General features: G+C 46.8%; 1 protein-coding gene across 4 annotated transcripts in view; it reads right to left on the bottom strand.

Moving 5' to 3' along the window:
* myo1d (myosin 1D) overlaps positions 1–22,386 on the bottom strand; it is a 75,825-nt gene that overhangs the window by 3,270 nt on the left and 50,169 nt on the right. For 3 of the 4 annotated variants that reach the window (XM_088622876.1, XM_088622875.1, XM_088622873.1), the window contains exons 17-21: positions 18,836–19,059; positions 18,468–18,606; positions 17,539–17,643; positions 17,180–17,293; positions 10,586–10,740 (exon numbers count right to left, since the gene is read on the bottom strand). In XM_088622876.1, coding sequence (XP_088479002.1) covers positions 10,586–10,740; positions 17,180–17,293; positions 17,539–17,643; positions 18,468–18,606; positions 18,836–19,059 — 737 coding nt within the window. Of the gene's footprint in view, positions 1–7,392; positions 7,535–10,585; positions 10,741–17,179; positions 17,294–17,538; positions 17,644–18,467; positions 18,607–18,835; positions 19,060–22,386 lie in introns of those variants that run through there. The other variant, XM_088622874.1, reaches the window with a different exon arrangement.

Below are 22,386 nucleotides of genomic sequence, written 5' to 3'. Positions count from 1 at the left end.
AATACAGCTGGAGAGGCCTGCCTATCACAGCGGAGAGCCGTAACCCCCAATGCTGAAGGTCAGGACTTGCCTAATTTCTGTGCCAATATAAAAGCAAAGGTCCCAATGACCTTTTTTCACTTGCAGAATGGCACCTGGGTTTGTTGAAGTCTTCTGGGAAGGGAAACCTTGCCTGAGATACACACATGGAATCTGAGCACTTGAGTTCTGACCATCACTCCACACTGCTGCCCCTTGAGCCCTGACCAGTACTCCACATCACTGTCCCTGAGCCCTGACCAGTACTCCACATCACTGTCCCTGAGCCCTGAGCCCTGACCAGTACTCCACATCACTGTCCCTGAGCCCTGACCAGTACTCCACATCACTGTCCCTGAGCCCTGACCAGTACTCCACATCACTGTCCCTGAGCCCTGACCAGTACTCCACATCACTGTCCCTGAGCCCTGACCAGTACTCCACATCACTGTCCCTGAGCCCTGACCAGTACTCCACATCACTGTCCCTGAGCCCTGACCAGTACTCCACATCACTGTCCCTGAGCCCTGAGCCCTGACCAGTACTCCACACTGCTGCCCCCTGAGCCCTGAGCCCTGACCAGTACTCCACATTACTGTCCCTGAGCCCTGACCAGTACTCCACATTACTGTCCCTGAGCCCTGACCAGTACTCCACACTGCTGCCCCGAGCCCTGACCAGTACTCCACACTGCTGCCCCCTGAGCCCTGACCAGTACTCCACACTGCTGCCCCCTGAGCCCTGACCAGTACTCCACACTGCTGCCCCCTGAGCCCTGACCAGTACTCCACACTGCTGCCCCCTGAGCCCTGATAGATCTGCCTTAGCATACAGGACAAGACCAGGCTACTCCACAAACATGTTCAATAAACCGAATTAATGAATATTGGTAAAGAACCAAAATAAGCATGTTTGCTCCAGAGTGATATTAACTCCTATGAAAACTTCAGCTAACTTTGTAAAATCAGTGCCGGAACCCCACGCCGCTGTACATTCTTTAAAACGAAATCAACACTGTCAGAAGCAAGTCTCTCCCCACTCTCCGTTTTCTTCCTGGCACTGCCGAGAGCATTATGTCATCTTAGGATACGTTTCTGAGATGTTTGACAGAGTAGGCTTGCTTTTCGCTAGTCTGTTCTTTTTTTTTTTAATTGCCTCTGTACAGTGATGAGTCTGTCTTCGGAGCGCTGCCCACATCGGCTTTGTTCACACCAAGCACGGTTTCCCAGAATCCCCCCCCCGCCGTGTGCTGATTAAGTACCCCAGAGAACACAGTGGTCCTGACTGAAACATATTATGCAGAAAAAATCAATTATTTCCCAAGCTTCGCGAGAGCTCCAGCCTCTATCAGCTTGCACTGTGCCCTTCACAGAGAGCGTCAGTCAATGTTTCCACATTACCAGCGTGCTGCCCTACATTCTCCGGCTCCACTGGGACGCACTGTGCTTTTGACAGGTGGATCCCAGAGAGAGACACATACACACACCTCGGTGTGCCATGCATGCAAACCATCCCCACCCTGCTGAATCGGAGAGGCATTCCAGTTTTTAAAAACTCTGCCCTACATAATCGACTGCAGTCAGAGAGATGCAGGAGAATAATTAAAATCTAGCGATTTCAAAAGGCAGACTGCAGATGGTAAGGCAGACGATTAATATTAAACAACACAGGAAACAATACCTGAGATTTTAGTTCTTGGTTAACTCTTTTGCATGAGAGGGGTCATTCATTTGCGTCTGCCCGCCAGAGGGTTTGCCTGTTACAGATCTGGGGGACTAATTAAGCTCGAATTGTCTCCCGGCTCTGCTGAGATGCGCTCACACGCAGATCCACCCGGCCGCGTGCCCGTCCAGGGTGAGAATGCGGCTCCTGCTGCCCTCGGATGCCAGCAGTGCCAGGCCTGTGGGCAGGAATCAGGACCGCGAGTCCGCAGGGAGCCAGCACCACATGTGCAGGAAGGGTCATTCTGTGTCGGTCCGACCCTGCAGAGCACAAAGCAACCCCCATCCCACTACGCAACTCAGAAAAACTCATCAAGCGCACATTCAAAATCTTTCTACGCAACAATAGCGGTGCTATTCCAGCATATCTGAATTTCTCAACTCATTTGTACGGGTATTCTCCATTTCTTTGACATGTAATTGTGGCAGATTTATACAAAATGTTCTATCAAGAAATTTGATGTTAACAGTTTCATGCATAAGAACCGGCACACTGCGCCTGCAACAACTTAACTCACTCTACTAAATCTCAGATTTTGGTTTTCTCTATTCCAGGTTTATGGGACATTTATTCGTTGTGTTTGTACTTTCATCCGAAACTATACTATTTTGGCAATACAGAGTATAAATCTCACTAAACCGCTTTCTGCTTTAGTGCAAATGCTGATTAAAAGCAGCCCACTCTCAATGGGCTGACAATAGCAGGGCATCAGAGCCTGGAGAAATGTTATGAAGCTGGGTGTCAGAGGCAGGGCACCTCTCTGGACCTTGTGTCACGTGCCACAGCCAAAGCAACAAGGCAAGAAGACTAAAGAATGGAAGGAATTCGAAATCTTGCCAGGTATTACCAAGATGACTACAGGATGCCATTCACACAAAGACATGGAAGCAATTATGGGGCATTTGTACAAACAATCCAGTCTTGTCCTTTAAGAAAGTTGACTATAGTAAATTTACAGCATTCTGACATCTTTTATTTTTGTGAAGCCCTAGCCACACTCTGCTTAAATTCTGTTTTTCCCCAAGTCTATATTTTGTTTTACCACTTGTCTATGCTTTTACCCTGCTTTAAAAAAAATATTTTTCAATATATACTAACCCAATCTGCAGTCACTAATTCATTTTAAGATTCGGCTCTCTGCCCAGGACCCCCACAGCCGCCTGGAGAACCTTGAGACCTGCTCCTCTGACACACTGACCCACAGAGCCAGCTGACTGGAAGTGTGGAGCTTCTCTGGCTTGTACCACTGCAAGCTGGAAACAGAGAACCGCGGACGACCAGCTCTGAGCCTGGGGTGGACATGGGCCCAATCCAGACAGCGTTGGCTTCTGAGACGGCACGGGCTCGAACCCGTGACGCTGGGATCATCGAGCTGTCCCAGGATTTCACTGTGTGTTAAGACGTGTGGCTGTTCTTTCACCGTAGTTTAACTCCGCACCGTATTTTTAAAGGCTGACACTGGAAAAAACACCCCCAACTCGGAACCCCTGCGTTCAGCGTTCTACAAAAACACCAGATGCTCGCTCCTAGGCAACTGTGAGCTGTGAAAAAGATGAGGCTCCAATGATCAATACTTTCCTTCCCGTTGCTCAACAAACAATCCGTCCCCCCGTCTGGTTCGACACCGCTGTGAGGAATGTGGGAAGTCGGAGCAGAGAGACGAAGTGAGGAAGCGATCCCACCAGGGGCTCTGAGTCCGACAGACAGCCCATCCCTCCCACCTGCTCGTCTTCACAAGGCTTCTGCGCTGACTGATCAAACAAGGAAGCGCAAACCGGAGACAACAGAGAAAACAAGAACACCTGAGCCCAAACGGGAACTAAATGAAAGGAACTAAACGCTGAAAACAAATAGGAATTCTTTCTGGAATTGTAGGTTTTCCTTACTAACGTGATGCACACCAGTTCTATGCTATACAGCAGTGGAAGTATGCTTTACCACTTCCCACAAAAGAGCCACCAGACCTCTAAAGCACATTCACTGCATTAAGAGAAAATTAATGTCTCAGCTCACGCAGGATTAACATGTCCAGCAGAGCACAGAGGAAAGCATCCATGCATATTTCTGATAACACTGCAAATTCCCTGCAATAAAGCTGTGAAAACACTCACCCTCGCTCCCTTGGCAAGACATTAGTTACATTTCTGAAACCAGGAACTAGGAGAAAGGGGGACGCCAGGTGAAAGGGGAGACTGGCCTCTTCCTTAATAATCTTTCCTTGTCTTTGCTCGCAGTGTTGATCTAAAAGACCTCTCTGGAGTAGAGGGGGACTGCTAGTTTGGCAGCGCGTGCTTTGTTAATGGATTTTGTCTTACTCTTTTTATTTATTTTCGGTGGGATCCAGAGAACATAGAAACAACTCATGCTAATCCTTCAGTGGCAACCTCATTACTGCAAAGTATTGAGCTATCTTGAGCAACAGTTTGCTTCTTTATTATTAAAATGATCTCATACAGTTCGTGAATCTTGGTGGAGCTCCAGCCAGGCTGGCTGTTTTCTAACAGCCTGGTATTACTTTTCCAGACAATCCACTGAGAACTGCCTGCAGGGCCAGTGATCTGACATCAGTTATATGGTCCTGATTTCATACAGTATTCATAATCTTAATGGATTTCAATTTACAGGATGTAAACTATTTTTTCTTCTAATCTACTCCTGAGCCTTTGCCCTGAATACCACTCAGACTAAAATAAATCTATACTTAAACTCTTTGTGGTTTTAACTCAAACAATAAGCGTTTCATTTTTAACAGTATAAAAAGATATATGGCTTTGAAAAATGCAGTTTTTACGAGTCTAAATATAGCACAGCAACAGTGCCAGATTACGAAGCTTCGTTCTATATAGCACACTGGGAACAGATTGTGGAGCAGAAATAAAACGATCTCTCATAAAGACCTTGTCTAAGCCCTTTGTGCTGAAGGTTCAAATAATTCCCGGCATCAATTCAGTAATGTATATAAAAGCGTTTTTTAGTTCCGATGAGCATTCCTGCCATCGCGACTCCCACGCTTTCAGATTCATTAGTAACAGTTACGTAAGGGGCTGTCAGGGAGCAGTTCCTCTTCTATGTAGAGGCGGACAATTTTGCACAGAGAGCGGAGGGGTTTGTTTTCACCAAAATCGCCAATTCAAGTAAATGAAACCATTATGAAATGGGCTTAGTGCTCCAAAAGCATGAACTTCACGTTCGCTGCAGAGGCACCGCACCACGCAGCCCAGACTCCCACAAGGGTGCAGAAACCTTCCCCATACAAGGGGAAAATAACCTCCTTCTCTTCCCGCAGTTTTATATGCCAGGTTCATCAGATGTCTCTTGATTCACACAGAGCCCCTCTCTCCTGAGGAAGGCGACTGCAGAAATAAGGAGGTCGGTGCAGAAGAGCACCGAGGCAGAAGTACTGACTAAAGCTGCTGATCATGTACAATTAGCAGCCGCTCCGGGAGAGGATGGCTTGCAGTGCACCTGCAGGAGATGCTGCCTGCATGTCATGTGGTCCTGCAGAAGACGGCACCCTGATTAAGAGATGTTAACCCTTTATTTAAGCAGGTGGGCAAACAAGAGACATTGGCTGTTACCGAGACAGGATGCAGAAGGGAGGAGGACTTTTCTTAGAAAGGCAGCGCAGTGAGGGCAGGGCATGCATCACAGCCCAGTACTTTGTGGTATAGGAGTGGCTGTTGAGCAAACGCAGAGCCGTTAAGCCATGCCCTCCAGCAGCAGGAGCAGTGACTCCTCTCGCCACTCTGGGATGCTGCTCCAGGAGAGCGACATCCCGATGGGAAACTGTGACAATGCTGCACCAGAGCCACCACACACAAGACGACCCCAGTGTCCTGGGGTGACGTGACCACTGCCCAGAGCTCAGTCTGTTCTTTAAGGCTTCAGCAGGTGTCCCGACAGATGTCTTAAGGAAGACACATGGCTGCCATCACATTCGAAGGCGTTATTCTCATGTTTTCCTATGTAATGGCAAAAGAACATGTATACAACATGTAAAGAACAGGTTGTTCATTAATTTAGCATAAATTTTTTTTTTTAAAGACAAAATAAAAAGCTGCCATGCTTTCAATTAAGGGGAATGAATCTGGGGCCAGGGAAGCATCAGACGAGCAGCAATACCGCACGGCATGAAGCAGCAGTGTTGGACGTAGTGCAGTACTCAGTCCAGAGAACTGGGAGAGGGACAACAGATGGAACTCAGGCTGTACTGTCTGTTAAGCAGCTTGGACCCCTGGAGGATACAGAGCCTAAACCTGAAGAATCAAAAATTCGGTTATAGCTTTTCTCTCACAGAAGAGCCTCAGGTTAGGAAAACTTTCCGTTTCAGACTTTTCCTATTTCTGGGGATCACATGGGTCCAACTGCACTACATTTGCACTTGTTTAGCTTCACAGAGATGAGCTTTGGGAGCTTTTGTTGCAACGTTTGAAAGACTGGTAATTTTTGTCTCTTAGACTGAGCACCATTCTGGTACTCGAGGAAGAAGAGAGTTGGGAAAACGCAAAAACGTTCTGAAGATCTGCAATCCCGAGGTCAAGGACGTCCCCTCCGAAATTCAGAAATCTTATTTTCTTTACGTGTTGATCTGATTGATAAAGGCAGTCCTCGCAAATAACCCCCCTCTGTTCACAAAGCGCTGATCTATCTCCAAGCAACTGAGAAACTGAGGCAAGGGAGAAATACAAACGCAGGGACGATCTGTCTCAACACGACATCCTCTACCTGCCCAGGTGGGGCGGGGACTTGATGGGGTGCAGGTGGGGCTGTGCAGCAGGGGCCCCCAGGTGAGAGTGCTAGGCTCTTGGGGGGGGGGGGCAGGCGGGTTGGCTAAGGCCAGACGAGGAGGCTGAGAAACTCGCGGAGGCGGCGGTTGGGAAAAAGTAGGTCATGGAGAAAAGCAGATACTCTATAGATCCAGCTCTGCAACAGCGACACTTCCCCGAGCGCTGTGTGCTGCCGAGTCGGCCACTGAGCAGCAGAGAGCTTCTGAACAGAATGGCAACGAAGCAGCTGGGAGAGAGCCAAGAGGGAGCAGAGGGGCAGGAGCCTGCTGGGACCTGGGTGCTGGAGGTGCAAGAAGGACAGAGGACAGGGCTGCAGCGTCAGAGCTGAGAGACGGGGGGGGCAGGAGGTCTTTAGTCTGGATGTTTAATACCGAGGAGCTCACAGGCCCTGCGCTCCGAGGGGATGACAGGTGATCAGCACATGCAGCTAACTGGTTAGAGATAAGGAAGCTAGACTCATGGATGCCTAATGGCTACATGTGTGTCTAGTAACTTCTCCCATTAAAAGTGCACAGTTCTCATCATCATAACCATTATTATAATAATTGCTTTTGTTTAAGAAAGGGGAGGGGAAGTGCACTGGACTGAATATCTGATGCAAGCCCCTCTTGAGGAAGGTAAACAGTTTCTTCCCCTCTCGCGCTCACCCTCACTGTCCCCCTTTCGCTGTGACAAGAGAGCACTTCATTAGTATTCTCAGGCAGGAGTGTTATTAATGGGGTAAATATGAGACAAAAAAAACTTGTACCGACCGGTTGCTAGGGGAAACCGCATCTGTAGCTAGAGTGAGAGAGGGAGGGAGGGACGAGTGGAGAGAGTGGGAGTGAGAGATGGAAAAACTGGGAGAGAAAAGTGTGTGTGTTGGGGGGGGGGGGGGGGGGGGGGGATGATGAGGAAGGGGAGGGTCAAAATAGACTCAGCTTGTCTGAAATTCCAAATCGGGAGGAGAGGTGACCTTGACAAACACACTGCCTGAAGAAACCCTGCTGCTGCAGCCCAGTGTCGCCCTGAAAAAGAACAACTAAAATAATCATAACAATCATTAATAATACTACTGTCCACGTATTGATGCTTATATTTTCGAGGCGACCTTCGTTAAATGGATGAATTGACCATAGGTGTTAGTGTGTATTGAATTCAGGTCCACTGGCCGGAATAAACACGCTGGGATTCTGCTTTCTGTGACCTGTACAATAAGGCGAAGCCTCCGGACCATGAGGGCACCCTGGTCTGTTCGAGTGCAGGAAAAATCTCCAAATTATATAATCGAATGCACCAAACTTAAACAAGAACAAGAACACCCCAACAGCTGAGTGTGGTAAAGGGACAGAGGGAGATTGTCTGGTGTCTAAATTACACGCACAGAGACCGGGAGCTGTGAAATCTGTGTTGCCACTCCAAGCCTGGGAAGGAGTGCAGCATGGGTTGACTGAGCTGGCAATCTCTCCTTGACACGGAGCCCTATAAATATGCTGATGTGACCACACTGACATACTGAATTTGTTCAAATTGCGTTTGAGGGAAGATAACAGTTTTTGGGAGACACAAGGCGCCAAGGTAAAGCATGCTCCAACAAAAAGTCTAATTACCCAGACGGACAGTCCTGATTGCAGCAGTATAAGTGCAATCTCTTGCTATCCCCTCTGCCTGCTGCCCACAAGGCCCGGCAAACTAGGTGATTCATATCAATGAAGCTGACTGGCAGCAAATCATTATGGAAAATAAAGGCAGGCAATGGTCTGTGCGTTCGGGAAGATGGAGGCCAGGGGGGGGGCATCGCTAACATTCCAGTGCACAGCCGATGTGTTCCTCGTGGCGTTTCAAACGCCCGCAGATACAGAGAGAGAAAGCGCTCCCAGTCTGGCAAGGCTGTCCCGCCTCGGTTTAAAGGGTAGACAGAGACAACAAGCGCCGGGCAGTGTGCAATCACGTCCAGACAGATGGGATCGATGCAATTTAGCACGGCTCAGCTGAGTCATGACCCAGAGACGGGAGGACGCAAAGAGACCATCTCCAGCTACTGCAATATAAGGACACCCTCTCTCCCACTGTGCTTTGGCAAAAACGCAGTCTTAAAAAGTGTTTGTCTTTAACAATGCCCTGGAGCTTTCTGAATTAAAATTCATTCTCATTATACAGGTCTTGAGAACTAAATGGGTTATACTCCTCCTCGAAGGAAAAGAGAAAAAACGCAATGCAATAGATTGGGGATCTACACGACAAGGGATGGAGAGTACTTGTTTACAGAATATCTGTATAGGGGCACACTGTACTGGATTACTGGATATTAACCCTGTTTAGACAATTGTCCCCGATAAAAAATTAAAATTGTGGCTCCACAACAACTCAGCTTGTAAAGGCTCTTGGTGTAGCATGATGAAACCTGGGTTCAGCCTTGACGGAGATCAACTGAGAAAAACAAGGAATACTGAATACCAGTTCTGAGGACAGCACATAAAACTACAAGGAACCGACCCCATAGTCTGGTGCACACAATCCACTGCACATAGCTGACAGAGCTGCGTTTGCTACATAAGGGGCTCGGTCCTCAGGCCCATTCGACCACTTCTGTTTAACATCTGGGATACACAGTTTGTTCCTTTTTGTAAAAGGAAAACCAAAAGCCTGCAATGACACCCATCATTTTGATTTGATACAATTCCATCCAAAACAGAACGTTTTATTTCTCTTTGCTGCATTTCACTCGGTGACAAGAACCCAAAAATCATTTTGCAAATGCAAAACGTACTTGTGGACCTGCGCAGTGGATCAACTTGTGATCAGCAGCTTTTGCGCTGGGAAAGATGCAGTTGTGAGGACCTTTATGGAGTGGACTGAGCAATCCAGTGGTTACTCCAGGGAACGGCCTGGCACAGGCCAGGGATAGGGAGCTCAACAGGTACGATGCTGAGACTCACAGTGGCCCTGGCCTGTCTCTCCCTAGAGACAGAGCACAGAATCAGCACAGCATCTTCTCAGCTCAGCAGCTGCGCATGTTCATTCTCTATCTTCCAGTTAAAGTGCAGGCAAACACAGCAGGCAGTGTTCCTTAAATATTTCATAGCACCCCAGCTTCCCCAGCAGAGAGGGAGGGGCAGTGCATTTGTTATGCTGCAGTGCTGAAAAACCAAACCTACAGTACACCCATGCAGTAATAACCCTTTCCTTCATGCAGTCCTCCAAGAAAAAAAACACACTGTTTTCCATTTGAGAGAGGAAGAGACCTGCGTGTTTCATGTTCATGTCAGCCGTGTCTCAATCTCAGACAGCCTGACAATGGACAATATCAAATCAAAGTTTATTTATCAAATGCACAACAATATAGCGTTCAACTATTATGGCTGCCCCTAAACAACCTCTTTCTTTTACCCCAAAAGGAACGGGGTTCTAAGTCGTGATCTACAAAAGAATGTGCCGACTTTATAAAGAATAGCATCACTACATGAAGGTTAACTGTATACATTAGAGACACCCCTGTGTGAAATCTGAAAAACCCCAGAGTGAGGAGGAAGAGGAAATTGTGTTTCTCACTGCACTCAGGACTGCCTGGCCTGGCTGCTCTCTGTCACCAAGATGCCTCTGGGGGAGCTTAGTGCAAACAGAACACAGGCGCACGGCATCACTCGGTCTCTCTTCTCCAACAGGTCCGGCGAAAATTCGTCTTTGCATAAACATGTCAGTCTGTTTTCTCTAGGCGAAGGAAACAAGGCACCTCCCACTCTAAATAAAACCAGGACTTCATCTTTCATGCCATGATGATTGTTCACATTTATCCATTATTTTATATGGTACCTTGTAATGCTCTTTCTTTTCCCTGAAAAACCAATAAACAAATTGAACATAAATAAAGCCGGCACTGCAAAGCTCCCAGCGCAGTCAGGAACTCAGCCCACCCTTGCCCCCCCACCAGTCTGGCAAATCTGATACCAAACCGAAACTGACTGACTGAAGTCTCGTCAGAAAGGATGCCTGCTACCCTTCAGTGTCCCCCAGTCCCCATACTACCACGGCATGAAGCAGGACAGTGTTTCCACGTGTTAGGCCGGCTGACACAGTACCTTTTGAAGTGGCTGACCAAGGTGCCCACCAGCTCTGCGATGCGGCTCTCCCCTGCGGGCACCATGCCCTGCAGGCACACAATGAGGTCTCGGCTGTCCTTGGTGTGGAACACCACCAGCTGGTCCTTCCCCGGAGACACGCTGACGCCCGTCACCTGAAGCAGGAGGGCGCAGGCAGGTTACACACAGCCGGCCGCAGGTCAGAGGGAAGACGTGCATTATGGATGGTGATGGTGCAAAATCACCAGCCTTTTCTTCTCCTCCGCAGTTTACCCATTAAAATAATAAGTACGGATTAAGGTGTAAAACTTTTACACTTCAAAAATGCTGCAACATGCTAAAATCTCAGAGAATAGCTTTAAAAGTTTGTGATCTGCAGGGCTCTGGAGAGGCTGAGTGCACAATGCAGAGTGAATGGCTCATGACTGGTTCATGTCTCTTTGCGGTTACAGACCAGGGACCCTCATATGATAACGCACGGTAGGTTGAACACCACTGAACTTGTGTGGTTTTCTGTCAGCTGGGGTGTTTCAGGGGGCCCCCAGAACACTGACCCCAGTGGCCTATGTCTGAGCAGACAGGGCAGGTAGGCTGTGTGAGGGTGCTCTGCTGCCCTTGGGTGCTTGATGGAAACATGCTTTGCACAGGCTGCTGCACTGTAATCATCCCATTGATTTCCTGCTATCAGTGGGATCGTTCCATCCACTGACACCTTCCCTCCTCTCCCCCGGGACTCCAATTCAAACTGGTGAACCAACATGGGGGAAAAAAAAAAAACATGTGCAGAGGCCAGAGATCCAAAATCAACTCTTCATATGATCCGAGATATAAATCATACTGTATATACATGCTCCAGAAGATATGACTTTTTTAGAACAAAGCACACTAAAAGCGACCATCTTTTCATCCCTTCAGCTGTGCCCCAGCACGTCAGGACTCATGGCTAATGAATGACTAAGATAATGGATGACACAACTCAGGCCTTAAACAGAGATGTCTAGACAACACAGATCAAGCTGCACTTCAAAAAAGGGCATTTCCTGGTAAAGTCACTCCGCAGCCACAGGATCTACATGGATTTAATTCCATCCTGTGACAACCTGCTTGTTCTGGTCATATCTTCAACTTAGGCACGTCTAGTACAGTTGGCTAGAAACCTACAGATGGATCATCGATTCTTTCATCCCATTTTTTAACTGCTTTTTCCACTCCAGGGTTGTGAGGGAAGCCAGATCTTATCCCGAAAAGAAACAGGTTTAAAGCAGGGTACACCCTGGACAGGACACCAGTCCATTGCAGGACACACGCACACACCCTGGACAGGACACCAGTCCATCACAGGGCACACACACACAAACCAGTCCATCACAGGGCACACACAGGCACAAACACACCCTGGACCGGACACCAGTCCATCACAGGGCACAAACACAGACACACACACACACTCACACCTGGGGCAAATTTCCCAGAAGCCGATTAACCAACCCATATGTCTTGGGACTATGGGAGGAAACTGGAGCTCTTGGATTGGAAGCTGTACAAACGTGAGGAGAATATGCAAACTCCACAAACAATTAGCGCCCCAGGATCGGCACCGAACCCAACACTGCGAGGCAGCAATTCTTCCCCTGCCCCGCCGCCTCAAACGTCCTCCATTTGTATTCAAATAAAGTGCTTCTATTAGTATATAACATTTCCTACACGAATCTTCTGAGCAGGTTTTATTTCATACAAATGTACTTCAATTTGTGGTTCTGCATATTTTACAACTGTCCTCTGTGATACACTAAAAGCACCTATCCGCTCGCTTACCTAAAACAATGATGGAGGCCCCAGGAAATATAACCCGTAAAACCCTGAACGAACCACAGCTTGACTGATAGACGGCCCGGTGCCTTTTAATGCGTGTGCCCTTCTATGACACGAGGCACAACAACTGGCAGGCTTGACACCACTAAGAGAATGGAAATCTGCCCAAGGCCAGTCAATGCTGCAGTGAGTCTGCTGGAACTAAACCATTAAGAAAAACTGGATCAAATCTTTTAGCGTTCTAGCCTGCTGTGTAGCAGGCCAGTTCAGGACAAGCCCAAAATATTATTTCATTGAGGTACGATCTGACTGCAGCTCAAGAGGTCCCTCGTTCAAGTGCAGGTGCCCCCTGCTTCGTCTCTTTCTTTAGGAAGTGGGGGGGAGCAGAGGTCAGGGTTCAGGACTCTGAAACTGAAACTAACTGAAAGTATGTGGGGTCAAATTCCAGGTGAGACACTGCTGTTGTACCCCTGAGCAAGGTACTTCACCCGATTTGACCCAGTAAAAAACCCAGCTTAATAAATCGTTGCGAATATAAGTCAATTTGGATAAAAGCATCAACCAAATAAACCAGTAACAAATCTACAATCAGCTCCTTAATTAACTGATTACTTAACAAGATCAAGAGAACAATGATGCATCTGGTTGTATCAAATTATAGGAAACTACAATATGTAACACCACTAGCTGCAGAGTCACCTCTTAAGAAGTGGAACCTCTTAGTGCAAAGGGTTGTGGGACAATGGATCAAGCTACCCAGCCATGTTGTAGCATCTTTCAAGAAACGACTGGATGAGATTTTGGATCATTTAAAACCAAAATGGAAGAGTTGGGCTGAACAGCCTTATGTTCTTACTCTGACATCTGACATCACACCCTAAAGACAGAGCACATAGGGATTCAGTAAGTAGACACATAGTGAGTGAGCAAAAGGTTCTTTGCCTTTGAACCTCTATATTCCTTTCCCTTTAAAATCCTTCTTTCCTATGCAAAACTATCCAATGTATATTCCATTGTAATTTATTAACGCAATGCCATTTGCTCAGATCCAGTTTTGTCAGTGTTCAGTCTGCACTGGTTTGAAAGCTGGTGCAGAACTCATTACATGCTTAAAATGTCACTGCTAAGGATGCCATTTAGCTTACCATGCACAGTCAGCTGTAAGGGGTTTATTGATCTTAGAACCTGTTCTCAGATCTCTGAACATACATTCTGGTCTAAAAGTATCTACAATTATATAATCAGCTGATTCATTCTGTACACCCACACCAGAAACACATTCTATGCAGTGTTATTATGCAGAAGTTGACATTTAAGTTATACCAAAAGCCTGTATCTTGACCCCAGACATAGGTTCAGTCATGTTTGCGAAAGATGGCTAAATACCTTTGGGTTTGGACTGACCCCTTTCCATCAGGGTGATGCCCGATAATCACCCCCTTTCTCCCCCATCACCATTCACCTCAACCAAACTCACCCGCTGAAAGAGGCACTGTGGGTGACTGTGTTGAAGTGTCTGAGGGGACACACAGGCAAGACCAAGCCGAATGGCTGTAAAGTGGGGACAATGCGATAAGCAGGTCTTGCCTCAACAGACCTCGGATGAGTAAAATCTTTAAAACTGCTCAAACAGTTTTTGCAAATGTATCTCTATCCACGTCTGAAATCAAGAAAAGCAGGGGGAGTACTACACTTATTTAAAGGGCATTCACCAATGTCAGTTTGATATGTTCTCAGATGTCTTCCTAAGGAAAGAGCTGGATATGCAGCTCTTAGCAGCAGAAAACAGGAGGAAGCTAAAAACCGTGAAATCAGTATCTGGCTGCTCTTGACACAAGACCCCCTTCAGCCTCCTCGGTAGTTCTTGATCTCAGATTTCGGATATGCTACAAAGCACGGAGATGGCAACAGCTCAAAATCAATCCACTCTCTTCCTTTGGGCTAGTTCTCACAATGCTGTGCAATCCCTGCCTCTCCAGATTTGGATGGGGATGTTGAAACACTGAATTAAAGGAGTTAATTGACCTGACTTAAAAGAACGAAATTAAAGGAAAGTAGGGTAATTAAATTATTCAAAGGAAAGTTAAACTTTTTGATTGCCCTAGACAAATAATAATAAAAATATTTTAAATACTAACATCAGGTTTTAAAACAACAAATGAGTAAATGTACAAAACCATTTGAGGCATAAATACGTAAATATGCAAAAATATTAGCACTGGAGGATATACTAGACAGCCCCATCATTTCTAACAGATATCCTTAGCTTATGCCTCTCATTCCAACTCATATTCACTTACATATATGCCGTCTTCACCTATACATAGCTCTGCATTTCCCTGTATAAAATCTTTTGGCAGTTAGGTATATAAAATAACTTGATGTACTGAGTCCAGGTTCAGCTGGGTTTTTACAGAAAAGCACACAGTGAATCCAACTCCTGAAAGCTGAAAGCCCTAAAAGGTTTAGTGTTTTACTAAAATCGGAAAGAAGTGGGAATTGTGTGGTTTGTAAGCCATTCCCAAAATGGAAAGGGGAAAGTGGACAAAGGACAGGAGAGTCAACACTCCTGTGGAGAGGAAAGAGCAAATGGAGGAAGCCGATTTGTGAGCACATGCCTGAACGGTACCAGACATCAGCTGATCCTTCCTCCAGCTCCGTCTCCATAGCAACCCTGTCTCCAGGGAGGTTGGCATGACAACGCTGGAAAGAGGGATGGATGGGAAGGTGGGGGGTGGGATCAGGGATGCTGATATTGAGCGCCCCTGACAGCTGCATGAATCTAGCAAGGCTCTATCATGGCAAAGATTAGCAAGGCAATCTATCTTGGGAGCCTGGTCCTGAATATCAGCATGATAAACGAGTCACAATCAGGATTTTGGGCTGGCATTTCCTATACTAATCAACTCTCCCCCTCCCAAAACCACATTCCCCATCTTCCCATCTAATGCCTCCCTCCATTTGTTTTCCTCTATCAGTCCCTCTGTCACTCCATTTGTGTCTCACCTTGAGTGTTATTCCTCCCTCACTGCCTCAACCCTCATTCTCCTCTGGCTCCAATCCAAGACGTCCGACAGAAGGAGGGCTGCCCTCCTGCCTTAACTCATATGAATCAAAGGAGTCTCCAAAACAAACAATTCTAGTTTGTGGCAATTTCACGGCCAGACACACTTTAGCAGTCTGTAAATCCAGAACAACAGTGCCTTCACTATCTTTCAGGCCTGTAAACTTAGTTGCCTGAAGCTTTAAAAACCACTTACTACTTAAAATTAGGTTGTGCGCAGTTCTTATATCCTCCATGCTTTATGATTGCAGCTCTGCCAGCCTTCATCTTTCTCACACAACACCATTCTCTGCTGTTGACACTGAGAATACCCACTTGCTGTTTCATGCCCAGGAAGCTGCTGTCCTCGCTGTGCATTATCTCAGCCTATAAATACACTGCATTATGGACCATTGAGAGGAACAATGGGGAAGACTTAGTCATCCGAGGGAAGGCCAGCCAGTGTCCTTGGTGTTGATCTCTGGTTTTTTTTCCTCTGCTGTTTCGACAAGTCTATATTTAACGCTCATGACAGAGGCAGAGGAACAAGAGCTTGATCTCCTGGCTGTCGATGTGCTGCTTCTTTTTTCAAGAATCAGGCTTGAACCCCTCCTGCCTGGGAGGTTAGCAAGCAGGCGTTGCTTGAAATGGCGGCCAGCCCTGTTGCTCAGCTGGATCAGGGGCTAATCATCTCAGCTACTACCCTTTGTCTCATTATGTGAGCTGCAGCGTTTCGGACAGGTAAAGTCCAGTTTTTGATTTGTTTTCAATTAACTATGCACCCCGTGATGAAGCTGTCAAGCAAGAAAATGCTGTCTATGATGGCTACTCCAAAATCCGTTTCTGGTTGGTACACATTCAGGGAACTGCCTCTGTTCATTTGGATATTTTGAACACATATTGTCTGCTAATTGATGTAAACCCACCTTCTGCACTGTTGCATAGCTGTTAACAGCTGCCTTTAACAGTGCGAAATCCAAGCACGTGCTAAAAAAAAATGTGCTCTCTGCTGTTGCCAATGAAATGCCAGATGAAATAAAAACCACCTCCTGCTCAATAACTGTAAGTTGAAAAGCACTTGGCAGAGGCTCCTTATGTATAGGAAGTGCAAATCCTCCATCAGGTCAGGGTGGAATTTGGGCTTGGTGGGGTGAGGCAGAGTGTCGAACTTAATCCAAGCCTGAACTTCTGTTACTTTAATACCACAAGCCTCTGAAGACATATCCTTGATACTGAATTCTGCAATCACAGACGGACAAAAAAAGGTCCAATCTGAACATTTAGAAACCCACACTCCTTTTAAAGAGACTTGAGAGATCACTAGATTTAGTCTTGGACTTGGTGGCATTGATGACATCAGAAAGGAAAATAGGTGTCAAACCAGGTGAGGTTTCCCTTAGTCTTTAGGTTTCAACAGAAGCGGCTGATGAGGAATCGGTGAGGAGCTCTCAGACAACAACAATCAAGTTACTTAGATTATTTATATAATATAATTAGCTTTAGTCTAGTCTACCTAGGAGCTGACAGGACCTGACAGGATGTGGACTTTTGAAAACATCAGATTAAAATAACAGGAGAGAATGATGAAAGAACCCATCCCCATGGGATCTACAAGCCCGTTTGTACTAAAGGTGTATGGGTGTTAACTGAAAGCCTAGAGACACCCTAAGGCTCTCACACAGCTGACACAAGGACTGAGAGGCCAGTACGGGGTGGCTTGAGGAAAAGGGTCTACGCACGTTATACAGTGGGATGCTCTTCATGGGCTTGTACTGTTTCACAGGGTCCATCTTGTAAAGGTGTCGGTCGGTGATCATCACTGCCCGGTCCTCTGCCTTGTGGAAACGGTTGATCTGGGAAACAGGAGGGAAGATTGTAAACTATGGTGCCAACACCACACCTTCAGGGGCTTTCAGGGGCCTCTGTCTTGGTGGAAGGTCAGCAGAGGATAACAAGGAAAAAGAAAAAGTACACAGCACGGCTTCACCAGGGTGCCAACATGTTGTTGCTGCTGTGACATCCTAGCCTGTAAAATGACATCACCACCTATTTCACCAAAGTGATATCCCAACAGATGTTGTTGTGTTGTGAAGAGTACCTTGCGCACATGGCAGGAGAAGAGGACCTGCATGAACTTGTCCTTGCGCTGCAGCTCACTGGACACAAGGGTGAAGGAGGACACCGTCTCTGGGCTGTCCCGCCTCTGCGGACACAAACACCAAACACACAGGGATCAGGTGGAGGCAGGACTGGAGGCGGGACCGAAGAGAAGAGAAAGGGCAACAGGGAGGTATGAAAGCAGAGATAAGGTGGAGGAAGCCCGAGGCAGAGAAGGGAAGAGATGGGGGAATAATTCTGCTTGGAGAAGGTGGATGGGAGGTTGAGGTTCGAGGAGTAAGTGGCAAGTTGAAAAGGTAATGAGATCCGAGAGTGAGGCCCTCTCTTCAGAAGACCGTGAGATATACAGTCACTGATCTCATGTCCAAACCAAGCTATTTAACATCATTTGTTCACGTCTACCTTAAAACCCGTGTTAAAACGCCTTTTAACAGCGCCAGCTGGTGTGTCTAAAAGATCCGGCCCAGTTAAAAAAAGTGTGCGCTCTTACTGGGTTCTGATTTTGGAAATGACTGTGTTCTACACATTGAGTCCTGAAGCTAATTTCGCTAGCAGCCATGGATAACCATTAGGTCAGCACCACACCCTTTTACCAAACCACTGAACTGCAGTGCCCTGCAGGTTAGCATTAAGAGGTAGACAGTCCTGATGTTTCCACTCTCCATTTCAGGACCTGGACCCAAACAGAACATTGAACCTATTGTTGAAAATCGATTCAATAATAAAGGACTAACTGGAATGCAATGGAACAGAACAGAAAAGCCAGTGCAACCTAAACCTGTTTTGTTGGACACTATAGCTACATGTCTACATTTGGAGTACAGCATTAAACTTCTTAAGACTGACAATGTACCTGACTTGAACCTGACTTGTGAAATATAGACTCCGCTGAGTGGAGTCCAGACTCACCAGGTAGTTGCCCTCCCAGGCTCTCTGCAGGCCCAGGTCTGCCCTCTGACCCTTCAGTAGCTCCAGGGCTGCAACCTTGGCCCTCACCTGTGGGAGATCCTCAGGTGGGATCGTTTTGATCAGGGTCCACGCCCACCATCTGACCAAGAGAAATACGTAAATAATACTCAAATCTTTGTGGAACTTTTTGTCTCCAACCAGAAGCTGCTGTGAAAATGTTCCAGTGCAAGGCTGCTTTTAAAAGACATTATACCAGATGGCTGAGCATAAGTCACCTCTGACACGCTCTGGGCTACGACAGAGAGGTCAGCTTGATTCAAGGGTCTAGGGACCCCTGCATCTGCACACCCTACCCCAAGGTTTCTTACCTCTTGTGGATGTTTTGCAGTGCCTCCTCAAACTTGCGCAAGACCTTGGGCGGTACGGGCCACTTGACATGCTTCCCATGATCCTTCATGCGGCGGACGTTCTGGAAGCGGCGGGCGACCTCGCGGATGTAGGACTTGACCTTGTAGCGGCGGTAGGCGCGGATAATGGTGAGGGCCGCCCGCATGCGGCGGTACCGCATCCTGGCCACTGTGCCCCGCCACACCTGGGGGGTACAGGACAGGGGGGTGGGTAAGCCACAGGAGCGAAAAGGGGGGTCCCTGAAGGACGAATCAGAGCACCCCACTTGCGGGCACCTCACTCACACTGTTAATTATTAAGATCTTTTCTTGATGTGAAAAAAGAAAAGGTTAAACCTACTAATTTAATACCAAACTATTGCTACATGATTCTAATATGTTTTACAGGGTTTTTTAAAATATCAGAGAACTGCAGCTTGTGCAGCTTGTCTGAAACCTGTGGCATATACAGCAGATCCACTGAATGGCAAAGGGGCAATGTCATCCCTTTATGTGCAAACGGGCTCCTGTACATCCAAGAATAAGCTAATGCACAGCAGAGAAAATGCTATTGTAAAATGTAGAAATTGTATTTAATTCTGCATAAACTGCTTAGTTAGCATCATGGAAAAAAAAACTAAATAGAAAATTAATCATTGGAGTTTATGCAGACTCCAAGACTGGGGCTGTGCAGCTAGCTAGAAATACCTCAAAAACAACATTTGCTGCATCCTGTTCATTTCGACATCTCACAGTACACCATCAGAAACACTGATATGCCAACTCACATTTTTTTATTTCATTCTTTATTTCTTGTGGGTTAGGTATATCACAAATCCCCCCAAAACACCCCCCTTTCCAAAAAAATTTTTAGATTTTGGATTCCCCCCCCCCCCAGAATATCTCTGGCTGTGCTCGTCGTGCTGGAAGAAGAAACACAAAGGACCGTCCCTTTGGTTTCAGAAGAGCAGCGCAAAGGACATCAGAATCACTTAATGAGCAGCTTCAGGGCTTTGAAATGAGACGTTAGGAAAAGGGGGCAGGGGGAGGGGGGAGGGGGAACACACTGTGATCAGAGGATCAATGAGCAAAATCGATAAGGACAAAGCCAGAAAACAAGACTGTGTTCATTGTAGAGTGTTGTCGCGAGAGGCGACTGGAGAGGCTGCAATGACACCGTTGTCTTTCTCCACTTGAGAGGATGGGCAGTGAGGGGAGGGGCTGCCGTGACTCATTACCGGGCAGTGCTCCTTAAATAATGAAGGAGGCAGACCAGCCTGTGTCGAGACATTCCTGACGCCTCCCCGGGGGAAAGCTCTAAATCAGCGTTTCTCAAACTCAGTTCCGCAAAAACACCTCGGCCAGAAATTCCCTGCAGGCTTCATACAGAGCTCTTGTGTTCACACAGGCACGAGACAGAAAACATCAACAAAAAGAAGCCTGGCGATCTTAACGAAAAAAAAAATGCTAGAAACAACTACTTCATGGCCTGTATTCACAAAAACTGATGCAGTGATGTGGCCGCCAGCAACCCTCAGGTACGCCGGTCCCTGCAGCTGTAATAAAGATGCAATAAGTGACGTTTATTAAACTGTCCTGATTCCTCAATGACGTCTATGCTAAGTTCATTGAGCATTTATGCCCTCCAAGCTAGAGGTAGTTAAGATACGTCTGTGAATGAAACAACTGTCAAACCATACTGTATGTATGCAAGACTCGGGTGCAGCCTCTCGGCACACACCGTCTTCACACAACTCACTGCAAAGGCCTCCAGTTCTGTAGCCGAGGATGTGGGTGGCAGACAGCACCCAAGGGGGGCAGAGCAGGCCAGAGCAGCAATCACTGCCACCCACCCCGCCACTGCAGCGCTCGAGAAGACTTCCAGCGAGCGGAGGCCGCAGTGGGGAGCTGCACCAGCCCGCGAGCCACAGAAGAGCAAGCAGGGGGTCACGCCGAGGAGAAGGGCAAAACGGCAGAAGGAAAGAGCAACACTTTGGCTGTGGAGCCCGGTTTCAGGTGTGAAGAAGAAGGAGGGAGGGAGGAGTGAGAGGCAAAGGGACAGCTGATGAAGACGAAAGAAAGCACATACGACAATAGGTCAAGGAGGCAAGGATGTGTCTCCAAAGAAAGGGAAACCTGGGTGATAATTCCAGGGGAAGGGTGAATGGGCTAAATCTGTAACCCAACAGAGAGACTGCATATGACTTCTATTCTCTCCCTCATTCCACCCCACACCTGTAGAAGGTTCAGCTCCTTGATTTGCCTTTCCTTTTTTTTCCCCCTGCTTTTCATTGTGGAATTAACCTCCACTTGTTATTTTAAAGCCAATGTTCCACTTTTTTTACCCCCTACGTCGACAGCATTTTATACTTCAGTGCGTTATCACAAGAAAGAATCGCTCTGGTCTAGTTCTTATATTACGTGGACTTGCAAGGATACGGTTTAGAAAGTTCGTATCTGAAACGACGGACAATGTTATCCACCAATTTATTAAGTAGCACATCCTGCCATGTAGTTTATGCTTTTTGAGCACACATTCAAGAGTAAATAGTTCATTAAAAACTAAGGGAAAAGCACCTGAGACTGGAAGCTCCAGATGTTAACATGCAAACCAGTTAACCCTGAGCAGATTGAGTATTTGCTCACCTACGAACATCCAGAATTAAAGGTCTGGACAAACCAGCTCCAGGTTTTTGAGCTTCTGATCCAAATCCACAGAAGCACCCCAGGACTAATCGGTGCAGTGCATACTTTCCATTATTATATTTCATCTGTTATTTTAGGCCTCAGGACTTGCACCTTCACAATTGTTTTCCCCCCCAATTATTTATAGACAAATTAGGAGCACCTTTCCCTCTGTAAATCACCCATAGATGTGTCAGCACAGGCACCAGCCACACAACTAAAGGTCATGGCATAGTCTGTGTGACCTCTGGGAGTCCTTCTGCAGTCTTGATTATGTTCAGCTGGGTGTCATTTATCAGTAATTACGCAAACGACAAACAGAGGGGAGCCCACATTCATCTCCACTTGGAAAGCTGTCAGATGTCTGAAACGGTGTTATATTAATACTCTATTTTCCTCACATGTCTGTCATCCAGATCTATCTTAATCTCATTTGAAATTCAACCACGTGTATCCAGAAAATTTTAATGCAAACCTTAATGGTTGCTAGCTTGTTTTTTTATTGGGTTTGGCGTGCAGAATACAGGTTTCTAGGGAATGGGAAGCTGTGTGTTAACATAAGTACAGAAGGCATGGAGGCCATGAGTCTTTTATATAGCATCATCCATTAACAATCCGATTCTGCGCCGAGCTCCTTGCAAGAGAAAAAGAAAATCAGGGTGCAAACAGTTTCAGCAAATAATAGACGCTGAGCTGGCCCACCTCTTAATCAAATATTAGTGATTGACATGGGGGGGATTTCAATGTGATAAAGAGCAAACACCTCCTCTCCTCTGCACATGAGTGTCTGTCTTACTATTGTCCACTTCTAATACCTCATGGGAGGCAGGAATAGAGTATTTAAGGCT

The sequence above is a fragment of the Lepisosteus platostomus genome, chromosome 28 (assembly GCF_059453375.1).
Source record: "Lepisosteus platostomus isolate fLepPlt1 chromosome 28, fLepPlt1.hap1, whole genome shotgun sequence".
Lineage (NCBI taxonomy): Eukaryota > Metazoa > Chordata > Actinopteri > Semionotiformes > Lepisosteidae > Lepisosteus > Lepisosteus platostomus.
The sequence above is the reverse complement of the archived record's forward strand: the minus strand, read 5'-3'. Positions and strand labels throughout refer to the sequence as shown.